Consider the following 16,110-nt stretch of genomic DNA (forward strand, 5'->3'; position numbering starts at 1 on the left):
GATAATGGGAATTAAAAATTAAAAATACAATTAAATGTGCACTTACCAGTTCAACAAAAGCAAGTCCTCCATAGCTGTGAGCAACAAAAAATACATTCTCAGCTGCAGACTGGGCTATGAAATGGTCCCAAACATAGATGGCATGTTCTTCAGGAGAACCATTCTCCTACAAAGAAAACAAATTACTATCACAGTAATCAATAATTTAATTATATGTTTGCATACATGTAAGACATAAAATGGTTATAGTGCATTTAAAACAATAACAAAAGAACTACACTGAAAATTTAAATTAATAAATTTATTTAAATTAATAAATGCTAATTAATAAATTAGTATTAAAACTATTAGTATTTTACTGCTAAGCTTAACTCTGAAACAAATTATTTAAAATAAACTGAATTTTTAGGGGGAACAATCCAGGTATACCTGAGATATTAAAACACATCTAAGTACATTAGAATTATTAGCTGACAGTTATAGTGATTTTATGATTCAAAGAACATAACACTAAATATTTAGCTATGTTCCTATACTTACATCTGGCAATGTTTGCAGTATACCTATATCTAAATTATTTGATTGATAAGATTATAAATAACTAAGCTGAAAATAAGGAGAAAAATGAACAATGGATATTTTCTATTGAATTTATTAAAAACATATTTTTTTTCTAAAAGCATTTTCTTTTTTTTGTTTGTTTGTAAAAGTGTATATTTATTTAATTTTTTTAAACCTCAGAAATTTATTAGTTGCTCAAAACATTACATTGATCTTGACATATCATATATCATACATTTGATTCAAATGGGGTATGAATTCTTATTATTCCCACGTGTACAGATTGCAGGATCACATTGGTTATGCAGCCACATTTATATATATTTTATTTATAGAACTGTAAGAAACATCAATATATAAACATAGTTTCCACATTTCTTTCTAATTAGCTAAATCCTAATAAATCTATATATATATTGCTCAAAATTTGAAAAATTCTTGAGTAACTTCACTTCGATGTATTTATTTCTACTGTTGATACATATTATGGCTAAAGCTAAAACCTAGATAATGTAAAAACTAAAACAATAAAAATTTAAAAACTAAATAATACTGATAAAAAAATAAACTGCTAAGAACTAAACATCAAGAAAATGTTTTGTACAATTATTTCTTAGATGCTTTAACAGTAACAGACTAATTTCCTAAGAATGTATGATGTCATGGATTCCAAAATCAAGACAAATTTTTCAACTTAGAAATTTTACAATAACTTATTAAGCTATTGTTTCATAATATCAATCTCTACCCTAGATTTCTTTCCACATTCACAAAGACAACTGCTTACTAATCATTTCCTTTTGGAAGGCCCATAGAAACTTCAAACTCAACCAATCCAACATTATACTAAAACTTATTCTCCAAATCTGTGATATTATCTGTTCCTTGTATCCAAGTGAAACTTGAGCATAATTTTTTACTTCTCTCTCCCTCAAAATCCTCATTTAATCAAAATCCTGTTGACTCTGTCTCCAACTGTCTCTTAAATCTGTCCACTTTTCTCATAAAACTTCACAAGTGAATGACTACACAATCTCTATCCCAGTTTTTCTGTTTCTAGGATTGCTTTAACTCTATAGAAAGAATTCCATTCTTTTCCCCAAAATTCCTTCCCCAAAATGCAAATACAATCATGTTGCCAAGTCAGTCACTTCCTGTTTAATTCTTAAGTTTTCTCATTGCCTTCAAGATGAAATTTATATTCCTTGGTATGATATCCAAGGCACTTCATCATCTGGTATCCATCTATCTCTTGTACAGAATCTCTCACCATTGTCCTGCAAAATGCAGTAACTAAAAGAAATCATTTGCCTTCTGAGAGAAAACAGGGATCACTCTCTGTGTACCAGTTGCAAGGAGGAAATTGCAGTAACCCTAGTTGTGCCATACTCTTCTTGTTTCTGGACTATTTCCTTTGATTGGGAAGTGACCCTTGAGCTCTACCCTCAATTTACCTACTACCTTCACCTATTTGTACAAATCCTACTTGTCTTTGGTCCCCAACTGAGGTATCTAGAAAGTATTCAATGTCACCCCAAGGTTAGACAACATTCTCTAACAACATCTTGCGTGTGCTTCCCATTAGTGCAGTAAAGGATCTATGCTGTGATTGCTTGTTAAGATTATCAAATTCTTGAAGCTAATAGCTTTGTCTTCTTGCTCATTAAATATCAATGTAATAATTAACAATAAAAACCCAATATTTCTCTTCAAGCTGATTACCTATAACTTTACAGTCATATATGAAAATACAAATATACTTTAAAGATAAATATTAGTAACATAAATATGAAATTACCCATACCTAAGATGTGTGTATAATATGAATGAAAAAATAATAATTAGAAAGAAACAGTAGTAGTGATTTTTTAGACTTTGTTAATTACCTTTCATAAATTTAAAAAGTAGGAAAATGGTTATCATAAAAATCAGTATCATAAAAATCAGCTAAGGAAAAATGAGTTGTGACTGGAAAATAGTTGTGACTGTTGGTGGCTTCCATGGTTCCATTTCTTGACTGTGGTGGCTGTTACAGAAATGTATTCTTTACAGCTATTCTTTTAAATGACCATACATACTTAACACATTTCTATATATTCATATGAAACGATCACAAAATTTATTATACAAACACTGGAGAATGCAGAAAGAGCTTATCAGTAATTGTACTGGGGCTATGTAATGAAACCTGACCTTATAGATACATTTTCTAAGCTTAGACTTTTGTTGTGACTGCTGCAACTTCTGCTCATTCTATTTTTTTCCCCACTTCCTAATAGGAGGTAATCCCAAGAAAATTCCTGAACAAACTTCTTGCATACAAATCTCCATTTCAAAATTCATTAAACTGGGAAACCCAACTTAAAACATCTCCTTATCAGTCTTCCTGGGAAATGTCAAGTTAACTGAAGATTAGAATCTTGTGCAGAAGTGACAAGGGTTTAACTTGACCCACAAAATCTTATAACTGACCTGTGTTAGTATCATGTCACATTTAAAACTACTGCAAAATATGTTTGTTCAAGATTACTTACCAGTTGTTCTATCAGTCATGGGAGATTAAATTGAATCCTATACCATTTCATTGTTTTTTTGTCTCATTTATTTTTAATCTTTCAGGTTATTTCTTCTTCCTTTTATAAAATATAAGTAACCTGAAGACATTATTTTTTGGATTCCAACTATAAATACAAAGCATGCTATCATCACTCAATAACAACTAACAATGTTAGTGTTACTGACAACAATAATGTGGACAAAATATTATGGAATATGTTTACAAAAAAAGAAAAAAGGAGTATTTAAACACGAAAATGAATCTAGTTTCTACTAATCTGGAAATGGCAAAAGACTGATGCTCAAAGATATTCATCACTTTCTCATTTATAGCAGCAAAAATTTGAATGAAGCTTAAATATTTGATAATGGAGAAGTAGTTAAGTAAATTATAGTTTACCAGTCTAAGGATATAGTATTTACCTATTTGATGAATTTAACATATAATGCATGGAGCTCATTTGATTTTATATGTAGTATAATTTTCACTATATAAGATAGCTTTAAAAAAGACATTTCAAAAGAAGTAAACAAAACTATTAAAAGCAGATATACTATTTATGGACTATAGGATTATAAATATTTCTCTTTATAACTTCTTTACACTTTTCTGAACCATCTATATATCTACAAAGTAATGCTTTTCATAATAAAAATATAAACAACAAAAAGTCAAAAATACTATTCTAATTATTGATGACTCCTTGGAGAGAATTAGCATCTGAGCATGGTCTTTAGAATTTTTTAGATATGAAGGTATAAAGTCCACTACAATTTACAAGAGGCAAAGTAACTTAAGAAATAGAAAAACTATAAAAAATTCAAAGAGCACATACAGTCTGAGACTATGAGTATTATCACTGAGCAAGGTAAGGGCAGTACTGTATTTAAAGCACAATAACTGACAGGGACAACAGTGATCCTGAATCATCAAAAGAAGGTTGACTCCATTCTTGAAGAATTAGTGACAGAGTTTTATTCAAAATATTACTTTAAAAAACAGGTAATAAAGGAGATAAATCTTAGCTATAAACAGTTTGGCTCTCTTTCCCAAGGTTTTTTACTATCGATAGTATTTGAGAGAGAGAGAGAGAGATCCCCATATTTTAGGATTTAAAAAATTCTTCAGTTAAGCACAGGAATTAATTAGAGTCAATTAAATGTATAATTCTGGAGTGTTACATTACAAATATTACAAACTAAAATCTCAATTTTATAAATGAAGTGATGCTATACCAAGGCAAATTTGTGTCATTCCAACCCACAGTCCACACTGTGTGCACAATCATTATATATTTATAAACTATAATCCAGAGTGTATATATTATCAATAGTGTATTCTGAGATTAAACAGATTTCAATAGTAAAGGCTTCCTAATATGCTTCAATTACAGAAATGCAAATACACTAAATTGTACAAGTTTCTCCATAAATTTCACATTATAATGCATTTTGTATTGAGTAACTTGATTCAAGTTGGATGATTTGAGAATATGCAAACGTATAAAGTACACGGAAAAAGCAAGAAGTAAATCCATTAATTAGATTTTGCTGGTGGCAGACTTTATAGGATATTTACACTATGGAATTCTGCTATATTAAGAGTACAGGTTGAATTTCCTGGTGTACTCTTGCCACCATTAATCCTTAAATGCCAAACAGAAGTGATGAGTAACCAAAGCCTTATCGACCATGCCAGATTCTACTACCTAGGCATTGCAAGGTCTGCATTTATGATGGACTACCTGTGCTGATAACACATGGAATTATCTAAACAACATTTGCATATTTGTGTAATTATTTTCTAAGGTTAATTAGCTCCTGTAATGCATTTCGCCCTTTGAGACTGCTTACTGTGACAGGTTCACATATTTTCTGAACTACTGCCAAATTTGACAGATTTTTCTTCAGCTAACCTGTTGCTAGAAAGATATAAAATGAATACTCTTATGATATATACTTTAAACTTAAAATTCACTTCAGTAAACTGAAAACACAAAGATTTTTAAAATACCCAATTTTAAAATGAAAAATTTAAGATTACTTTTATTTCATGTAAATCTTCCTGTAACTATACTGGCAAGCACAAAATTTCTATACGAACAAGTGTAACATTTGTGACTTTGAACTAATACATAGCTGTCACTAATTTCAGTTATGTCACATGTAAATGTCAAATATAAACATGTATACAAATAAAAGCTGGGTATGGTGGTGCATGCCTGTAGTCCCAGCTACTTAAGTCTGAGGCAGCAGGATTACTTAAACCCAGAAGTGTGAGACCATCTTGGGCAACACAGTGAAAGTCTGTCATTAAAAAACAAAAACAAAAGCCCAACAAAATATAACAACCACTGAACACAAATATTTATATGTGTATAAATTCAAGCTATAACCATCTCTCGCCCAGAACACTATCCACTTGAACTGGCCATGTGCTTTCTTTCATAACTGCTTTCTCTCAATGACTTTAAGACAAGAATGCTTTAAATATCCCAATTTATAAAGACTGATTTCCTCAAGGTCCTATAGCTTGCTAGATTGCAAGCTGGTCTTTCTATTTCACATGTCTGAACTTAATACTACATCATCTATCCTTTAAAATCATTTGTGTTAAAAGTGTTGTTAACAAATGGTTGCAATATTGAATTGACTAAAACATTGCCTTTTAATCTGTTTAAATATAAAATGTAAACCAACAATTTAAAAGAGTTAGTTTAAAAGGAGATGGCTAAACAAATAATTATACCCATCTTTTATAGATGTGGTGCCAAATACTTTGTGATTGGGTCATACTGTCACACAAAAAAGGTGTGACCTAGCATGGAAGGTAGAGTTGGTTGTATTCTTTATATGTGTATAAATTACAAAACTGTGCTCCACTGCACTCCTGAACATTTCCAAAAAGTAAACTGATGATTATATTCACATTAATAAAATTTAAGCTTCTCCGTTAGGAAAATCTAAATGCATCATAATATGTTAACAGTTAATGCTTCTATAACACACATTATGGCAGGCATTTATCTAAATACATTGCAAATATTAACTTATTTATTCCTATAAGTTAGGCAAAACTATTAACTCTGATAAACATATGAATAAGGATTGAGAAATTTACTCAAGAAAATTATTAGTATATGGCAGAGCCAGAATTCACACCCAGGTACTCACAAACTTTATAACTGTAATCTTATAATTACTTTATAGAGCCCATAATATTACAACATACTTAACATCTCTCTAAGTAGGTCTAACCAGTGCTTCTTCACTTAATAGTGATGAACTGAAGAGCAAAGAGTCCATAACAAAGAGTCTAAAGAAAAAGATACAAGAATATTGTGTATGCAGATATCATATATTGTCCACCAGGTTCATATGAAAAAAGACCTTCACTGTGAAATGAAGGAGTTTATTTTCTGAAAGTTCAATGTGTCCTTCTCTCACTCAAATAGCTTCTGCCACTTAAAAGAGAGAAAATGAACCTAATTATTATTAATTAGAAAACTATTATTAATTTTCTGACATTTATACAACTACAACAAAGAATAAGGCTAAGTGAAAGAATCCAGACACAAAAAACTACATATAGTATAATTCAGTTGATAAGAATTCTAGAAAAGCTGAAACTGTAGTGTTAGAATACAAATCAGGGTCATCAGGGTTAGGACACGGGATGAAGGAACTGGCTGCATAGTGAAAATTTTTGAAGTGATGTAAACGTTTTTTTATAGATGGTTACATGTGCATATATTTATCGAATACCATCTGTTTAATTAAAATTAGCACAACTTATATAAATTATATATCAATAAAGCTAGCATCAATAAAAACTAAAAAACAGTGGAGAAACACCAGTCTGGAAGCTGGCTGACTGTTATCTGGAATACAGTCATATATACTTGTTTTTAGTACAAACAAAACTAAACAAAAAAATAAAATAAACAAAAAAAAAACTAAAAAAAACCCCATAAGTATATATGACTGTATTCCAGGGTAATTATGTTCTTCTGAATGCATTTAAAATGATTTATTTACTTTTTATTTGTTGTTTTTAGATATACATAACAGTAGAGTGTATGTTGACATGTTATACATACATGGACTATAACCCATTGCAGTTATAATCCCATTCTTGTTGTTCATAATGTGGAGTTACATTGATCATGTGTTCATGTATGAGCAAGGGAAAGTTATATCTGATTCATTCTACTGTCTTTCCTATTCCCATCTCCCCTCCCTTACCTTCATTCCCCTTTGTATAATCCAATTCTTCCCCTCCCTACCCTCCCTTGTTGTGGGTTAGCATCACATATCAGAGAGAAAATTCGGCCTTTGATTTGGGGGGACCAGATAATTTCACTTAGCATGATATTCTCAGTCCATCGGTTTACCATCAAATGCCATAATTTCATTCTTTATTATGGCAGAGTAATATTCCATTGTGTATATACCATATTTTCTTTATCAATTCATCTGCTGAAGGGCACATAGATTGGTTCCCTAGCTTGGCTATTGTGAATTGAGCTGCTATAAACATTGATGTGGTTGCATCATGCAGTATGCTGATTTTTTAAGTATTTGAGGTATAAGCCAAGGAGTAGGATAAGTGGGTCAAATGATGGTTCCATTCCAACACTTGTTTATGTGTTATCTATGGTTGCTTTCACCATAGAATCACAGTGGAGACAAGAAGTTGAGGCAGTCAGAATGGCCTAGAATCCTAAATCACTTGATATATAGCATTTTAAGAAAAAGTTTGCTGACCCTTGCTCTAAGTATTTAGAATGTAGTTCCAGCTTAAACATCTTGTGGCAGATTAAACATCTTGTGTCTGACTGCCTCATGAATACCAAAAGGTATTTTTTTAAAAAACAAAAACATAAATTCACAAGAAATAGGATAAGAAGGTGGAGAAAATGGCAACATTTTAGAAGACAGATACACCACATAGACAAATGGTAACCAATTTAGCAGTTCTGAAAAACTCTAACTAATCTCCAACTGACAGGGGGATAGCTGAGATCAAACTTCATTTTCAGAATCCTCCAAAGCAAAGGGTACCTCTGAGGCTGAAGAACAGTGGGATGCACATGCTAAAATAAGTCTGTTTAAGAAGCAGATTTGTATTCATTTTTATTAATTTACTTAATAAGAAAAATTATTTTACCCTCTTCCATTTCATGTAGTTTAACAAATGTCTTTCTACATCCTAACACGAAAAATTTTGAAATGGGGAAATTAAACGCTTGGCATCAGTTTCAGAAAAAGAGAGCGAGAAGGAGAGAGAGAGAGAGAGAGAGAGAGAGAGAGAGAGAGAGAGAGAGAAGTGTTCATATCATTTACGTGTGTGCGCACACACGCTTGGAATTGAGCTCAGGGCCTCACACATGCTAAGCACATACTCTATCACTGAATTATATTCCCAGAACTACCAAATGCATATTGAATGCACCCCAGTCTACATCCCTTTAAAATTTCCAGATTGGAGGCAGTCAGATTCTCAGTCTTCAGGCAGAAGATTGAAAGACTTCTTTAGGACACCAAACCAGACTAAACAGAAATTCTAAAGATAGATAGATGGGAGTGACCATGGGGAAAAGATTCCCAATACATAGACTCCTTAAATAACTTTCAAGTTATCCCAGTGAAATGAAATAGTTTTAATAAAAATGATTTTTATTAAAGTATTTTACAATGCTTCTATTCTAAAAAAAACCACATTTTATCTACTGCAAACCTAGATTTCTCACTATCTAAACAATTAAACTGAAAAACTTAACACATTTTAGTAGAATAACAAATTGGTATATTTCATTAGCAGTGCTGATTTTAGGGCACACCAAATGTTGCCTTTATTGTCCAACAGAAAATGCAAACACAGAGAACTATTCTAGCATGTTATTTAAAAATCTTCCCATATAGAGCAGATATACTATAATTTACTTAATAAGAAAAATGAGAAAATAAAAAATTATATATACCTGTTGAAAATATTACATGATTTTAAATACAAAATTCAAAATAAGACTTTGTGTCTAATTATTAATTATTTATACTAATAATAGCAGCTAACATTTATTAGGTAGTTACTACTTACCTGCTTTTGATCAAGCATTTATATATATTAATTAATTGAAATTTCACAAAATACTATGAGTCAGGTGCTATTATTATTCTTATTGCATAAATGAGGCACAGAGGATGAATAGCTGGCTCAAGGTCAAATAGTCATTAGAACAATTCAATAATAAAACACTGAGTTCTATAAAACTCAACAGTCTGAGTTGAAAATTCCCAATTTTAAGTCCTGGGATAGCTTACACTCCCTCCTATTTTTCTATCTTCCACACAGTCTTACAAGTTGACTTATATAAGGACTTGCAGTTTTAACTTGCACTTACATGCTTTGTTTAGAAATGTAATTTAAAAGTCTTAAAAGAGTTTCCTGAAAGAATTATAGGACACTTTCAATTTTAAAAAGAGATGGTATACTATGCCCAACAAATAAATTCTAGAACCTCTACCTTGTAGAATATGTACTTATTAGACATTAAACCTGCAAATAAGAATTTTGAAGACTGGAAATATGTTATATAATAAAATGTGACTAAGCATCAGAATATTAATATATGAAATATTTTAAACTGAAAATATTAATGATAAAAAACTGTAGTCATTTTAGCAAACCATGCAATCTCAATTTTATGATAACAAAACAAAACGTTTCAAAGAATTCTCATATGCTATAAAGACTGTCAGAAGTAGACTGTCACATAGTGACCTTGCTGGCATCTAACTCACCTAACAGTATTTGGAAGTGCATTGTTTCAAATCAATAACTAATTAACAAAGTACAAAAGAAGTTGTACTGTTTCCTCAGCTCCTTGTTAAAAATGGCTTTTGGCAGCACATGGGCAGAAAGGTCGCTTTTATGACATCTCTAGGAGCCTTTCAACACCCTGCCTCTGTCAGATTAAATTACTTTTAGCAATTAATTGTCCTAAGTTAAAACAGAAGCACATTTGTTACAGCAGGCTGTCATAATGACATGGTGAGTAGTTGTTTTGATATGAATTTCTTCCACTGACCTTCTATCATATCTTAATTTTTGTGGTTGACCTAACTGGAAGATTGGGAGCACATCTTAGCTCAAAAAGCACAGGCCAAACCTTGAGGTTCTTGGGATAAGATAACAACAAATAATTGAAAAAAAAATTTCCACAAATACTTTGAACAGAGAAGTTTATGAACAAAGGAATATGTAACTTGGAAATTAAATTCAAAACAAATCATTCTTAATTATTAGAAAAATTAAAAATACAAGAACAAAATGTTCAAGTGAGTTCATCCAACATGAAATTACAGGATCATGTTATCATATCATAGCAAAATTAAACATTTAGAAATAGTATGCTATAGGAAAATATTAATAATTTTAAAATTGTAAATCTCAGGTATAATATGTATACACACGTGTATGATACATAATATCTTCTATTTGATACATGTTCAAATCTCTATAACTTTATAAAATCAGTTACAAATAATAATTCCTTAATCAAATCATTCTTTAAAAATCTGAATTTGAATAAAACTGAATACAAACAACAACAACTCATCTTCTACATGAGAAATATAATACTTCATAGACATTTAAAAAAAAACTAGGCCAATTCAAGGACAAGAAACGAAAAGCTCAAAATTTTCAAGAAATTCTAAACCCACGAAAACATTGATAACAATAGATATTGTTTTCAAGTTCTTACTTTGTATTTGAAATATTGCTAAATGCTTACTATGTTCCAATTCATTTAATCCTCATGATGGTGGCAGTAGTTACTTTTTTTTTTTTTTTTTTTTACAGATAAGGTAACTGATCCTTGAAGCATTTAAGTCATTTGCATAAGGTAACACAGCTATTGGAGTCTTAACTTTAAACCCTATAGGCTTAAATTAATCTTACAGTTATTTTAATATATGTGTACATACATATATTTATGATTGTGTATTATATATCTAAGAACAAATAGCTCTTCCTAGTTGTAAAAGTAGAATTTAGGACTGAACATGGGTATGCCTGAAAAGTTGACTTTCAGTTCTTCCAATTCACATTATACACTGAGGGAAAAGCCAGAGCTATTAACCAAAGATTTGTATCTGGAGAGTAGAAAGACCTGTAACTATGACTTTCAGTGCAATTAGGGAGAGTTACAAGGACTTTGAGAATAATATGGTTAGTGTGTAAGTATGTATGTTTGTGTGTTGGGGTGGGGAGTAACTGATCCTCTCAAATATCTGATAGGACCCATACCATAATCAGATGGTGTTAGTAATGGAAGACCTGTGGACACTTGGGGTCCTGAGAAGCTTGTTCCTCCTACTTAGAGAATGTCGCTAAGCCCACTGCTCTATGGACTTGACTATAAACAGTGACATATTTATATACTTTATTTACATTAAAGGAACTTGGTGATATTTTTGTGGGACTCAACCATCAAACTTGTGGCCACCATACTCTATAAAGGAAACTTCAGGCACTTTTTGGAACAGCATCTAATGATGATTATTTGCAAATCTGTCATATAGCAGAATGAGCAAGATTAAAGCCATATACATTTAATATATGCAGTTAGTATGAACATTTATTTTTCAGAACTAGACACTAAACTTAGTGATTAACTGGACAAAATGTTTCCTCTTGATATTTGTTGTGAAGACAATTTCACACTGCTAAGAAATTTTTCATTTAAATGATTTAAATCTTTGGGCTGGGGATGTGGCTCAAGCAGTGGTGTGCTCTCCTGGTATGCAAGGGGTGCTGGGTTTGATCCTCAGCACCACATAAAAATAAAAAATAAAGATGTTGTATCCACCGAAAACTAAAAAATAAATATTAAAAATTCTCTCTCTCTTAAAAAAATGATTTAAATTTTCAATGTTTCTAAGCAAATTTTCTAAATTTAATCAGCACATGCTATATTAATTGTATTTGTGATTAAATACCAGTGATTCTTACTCCTTCAAAAAAATTTTTTTTCTTTTAAGAGTATATTCTCTAGCATTAAAAGATTAACACTGAAGGCAAAATGGAATTTACTCATTTTGTCAGGTGACCCCAATTAAGTATATTTATATTTCAGAGACTATTGCACAGGGTGCAGTAGCACAAGCCTGTAATCTCAGTGTCTCGGGAGGCTGAGGTACAATGATCGTAAGTTCAAAGCCAGCCTCAGCAACTTTAGTGAGGCCTTAAGCAACTTACTGAGACTCTGTCTCTAAAATAGAATATAAAAGTGACTCAGTGGTTAAGCATCCTAGGTTCAAGCCCTAGTATCCCAAAATAAAACAAAACAACAACAAAAAACCAGTGGTAACTCTTAGTAAAGTAGCACACTTTAAATATGGAAGAAAAAAATGAATATTAAAATAAAAATTATTTATTCATGGAATCATAGAATTTAGAAATAAACCTGCTTATTTTCCTATCCATTTCACAGAGTAACAAAATTGAGCTCAGGCATATCCATACCCATGAATAATGGGTAATGACTTGCCCATTATTCTCATTGTTCCTTATATTAATTTCATTAGTTGAAATTTCATTTCTCATCAAGATATGAATATCAACACACCTTACATTAGATGTGTTTCATAAATCTTTAAAATTATTTTGCATGCTTTGCTTCTTTTATTCTCTTTGAGGTACTCACAGTTATGATTTATTACAGCAAAATATTCAAACAAAATCAGCAAAGGGTATAAAGGCACACAGGTTAAAAATCAGAGGAAACCAGCCAAAAGCTTCTATGAATGTTCTCACAGAAGATACATACAGGATATACTTAAATTCTCCAGCAACAAATTGTAACAACACATATGAAATGCTGGCACTTTTTACTGGAGGCTTGTCCCACAGGAAGGTTCTACCTAGCACTTACCAAGATTCCAGACTTTAAGGAGAAAAGCAGGTGATCAGCATAGACTACATTGTTTACATAAACAGTTTAGGCCCAGTGAGCCACTTTTAACAGTGAGGGTGGTATGAACCTTCCTGAAATCAAAGTTCCTGGCTGCCAGCCAAATGCCAAGGTTGCAGACATGCTTTTCTAAGAAGAGCCATCTTAAGCTTCTCAATAAACTTCCTGATTCTTACCACAATCCAGAAGAGTAGAAAGGTCCTGAGGGACTTCTTATATTCCTTTCTTCTTTAACCTTTATCTAATCAATTAGCATATCCTACCCACTGGTCATTCTAACACTGTATTTTGAACTTGACTTATTAACTACTTCTAGAATCCATCATCTCTTTCAATTGTCTAGGAAGAAAAATTAAGCATTTAGATAGAAAAAAGACTAGCAGTAGGAACTGAAATATGAAAAAGACAAATAGTTGTTTTTTAGTTATTTACCTGCTAGCAAATGGAAAAGACTTATTCTAGAAAAAGAAATGCTATACTGTAAAAAATTGTTATCTCTGTAATCTAACATTATGCTAATAGGGACAAGGGGAAGGGAGAGGAAAAGAGAGAATAAGAGATTGTTATTAGGGGCTGGGGTTGTGGCTCAGTGGTAGAGCGCTTTGCCTAGCATGTGCGAGGTACTGGGTTTGATTCTTAGCACTACATATAAACAAATAAATAAATAAAGGTCCTTCAATAACTAAAAAAAGAGGTTGTAAGGTTTTTTTTTTTCTGCCAGAACTCTGCTTTTCATAAAAATAAAAATAACTAAAATCTTCAGAACTTCTATTATATCTTCGCTCTGTTTCTACAAAATAATCAATGAGAAAATTTAACAATCAAATATACAATTTTCCCATAGTTTGCTTTATGCTTTATTTTCTTCCTACCCCCTTTTTTTTTTTTGAGATGGGTGTCACTATGCTGCCCAGGCTGGTCTCAAATTCCTGGGCTCAAGTGACCTAAGCCTCAGCTTCCTGAGTAGCTGGGACTGTATCCCACACCACTGTGCCCAGTTGACTTTATCCTTTATGTACTTAATATCAAATATATGGATAAGAATTAATCTGTTTGGCCAAGTGTTTGGATGACTAAACATACAGGTGTTTCACACCAACAACAAACATCTGGATTTTCACACTTGTTTTTGAGCATGCATATTATGCAACAAGATAAATATTACATTTCTGAAAGTTAAAAAATATTGACCTCAAAGTCCAATGGTACCTTGCTTGCATCCCTAAGTTTCCACCCAGAAGAAAAGTACAACTGCTCACCCCGTAAGATGCTTTAAAAGCATCATGTGAGAGGTTAGCAGCAAAAGGACTTCTCAAAATGTACACTGAGAGTCCAAAATGCATAATAAAATTATTTGTTGGTATCAGATAATATTTTGTGGAATCTGCATATTACCCTCTACCATCAAAGTTAATCTATGATCATGAAACAAACACATTATTAGCAACATCCTAACACACAATAAAGGGCTGGAGAATAGAAGTTCAGTGGATTAGCCAAGGGGAAAGAAGAGAAGAGAAGGGAGATGGAAATAGGAAAAACAGTAGAATAAATTGGACATAACTTTCCTATGTTCACATATGAATACACGACCAGTGTAATACCACATCATGTAGAACCACAGAAATAAGAAGGTATACTCCATGTATGTATGTCAAGATACATTCTACTGTTGTAACAAACAACAACAAAAAAAGAGATTGTCATTGGTTGTGGCAGTATAAGAGAGTTAAAATTCTAACCTTAATCTGGTGTGTGGGAAAGGGAGAGGACTGAGGACTAAAATGAAGACTACTCTGATGCTGAGGCACTTTCAGATACTAAATGTTGCATAAAACCTCAATAATTGCATTATAATGGCAAATGTAGACATTTGAAAAGAATAGATGTTACCTGGGAATAAATGAAGAATTTAAGAATTCAATCTATGTTAAAAGTGGCACTATAAGCCAGTAAGAAGAGAATGTATTTTTTTTTTTAAATAATGCTGGGAAAACTGATTAACCATTTAGAAAAAAAATTAAATAAGGCCTATTTATACAATTAACACGAATACAAATTTTTAGTGGTTTAAACATTTAACTATCATTGAAAAAATATTCATTTAATGAATAAGATTAGAAAAATCATCAATATGAAATAAAATAAAATAGATTCATAATCACTCAAAAAAAATCAACCCCAGGCAGAAAATGCACTTAAATGTGAAAGGAATATCTGTGAAGCACATGAAGGAAAATAGGAGATTAAACCTATGTGACCTCAGAGCAAGTAAGAACTTCTTTAAAAAGACATTAAAGAGTAAACCACAAAGAAAAAAAAACTGATATACTTTAGTATACTAAAAAATGTTCTCAAAAGATAGAAAAGGAGTGAAAAGATAAGTCAGGCAGTGATGGAGTGATTTGCAATGTATGAACAACATCTACAAACAATAAGAAAAAATTTTTACAAAATAACAATATTGACATACTCATGAGTAGACAATTCATAGATGAAGAGATAAAGACAATTAAAAATGTAACAATGTTAATTAATTAATTAAAAATGTAACTCATTAGTATTAAGGGAAATGCCAGTTGAGATCACAAAGAGATACCATACCACATTCTTCCAGACTGGCAGAAATTAAAAAGTGAGATAACCCAAAGAGCAGAAGCAACAGAAATAGCTATAGATGGCTGATTGTAATAACAATTACTCAGCAAAACAATTTGGTATTATGCAGTGAAGCCCCACACCCAACCCCTGGCACTGAACCTAGGATCTCATGCACACTAGGCAAGCACTCTACCATTGAGCTATAGCTGCAGCCCCTTTATGTAATACTCATGTTAATATGAACACAATAAACAGCTGAGCTCCAGTTCTGGCTCAGGGTATATACAGGCAACTAAGAAAAAATCATTATATTTGTTTTGAAAACCAACATATTCTTTCAAATATTTTTTTTTTGTAAGTGAATACTTTATTTCTAGTGTTAAACTTTCTAGTTAAATTATTTCCCTAAACA

The 16,110-nt window shown here is 31.6% G+C and overlaps 1 protein-coding gene across 17 annotated transcripts in view; it reads right to left on the bottom strand.

The window, feature by feature from the left end:
• Fam172a (family with sequence similarity 172 member A) overlaps positions 1–16,110 on the bottom strand; it is a 456,628-nt gene that overhangs the window by 203,505 nt on the left and 237,013 nt on the right. For 16 of the 17 annotated variants that reach the window (XM_048811402.1, XM_048811412.1, XM_048811403.1 and 13 more), the window contains one exon: positions 47–166. In XM_048811402.1, coding sequence (XP_048667359.1) covers positions 47–166 — 120 coding nt within the window. Of the gene's footprint in view, positions 1–42; positions 167–16,110 lie in introns of those variants that run through there. The other variant, XM_048811419.1, reaches the window with a different exon arrangement.

The sequence above is a fragment of the Marmota marmota genome, unplaced genomic scaffold, assembly GCF_001458135.2.
Source record: "Marmota marmota marmota unplaced genomic scaffold, marMar, whole genome shotgun sequence".
Classification (NCBI taxonomy): domain Eukaryota; kingdom Metazoa; phylum Chordata; class Mammalia; order Rodentia; family Sciuridae; genus Marmota; species Marmota marmota.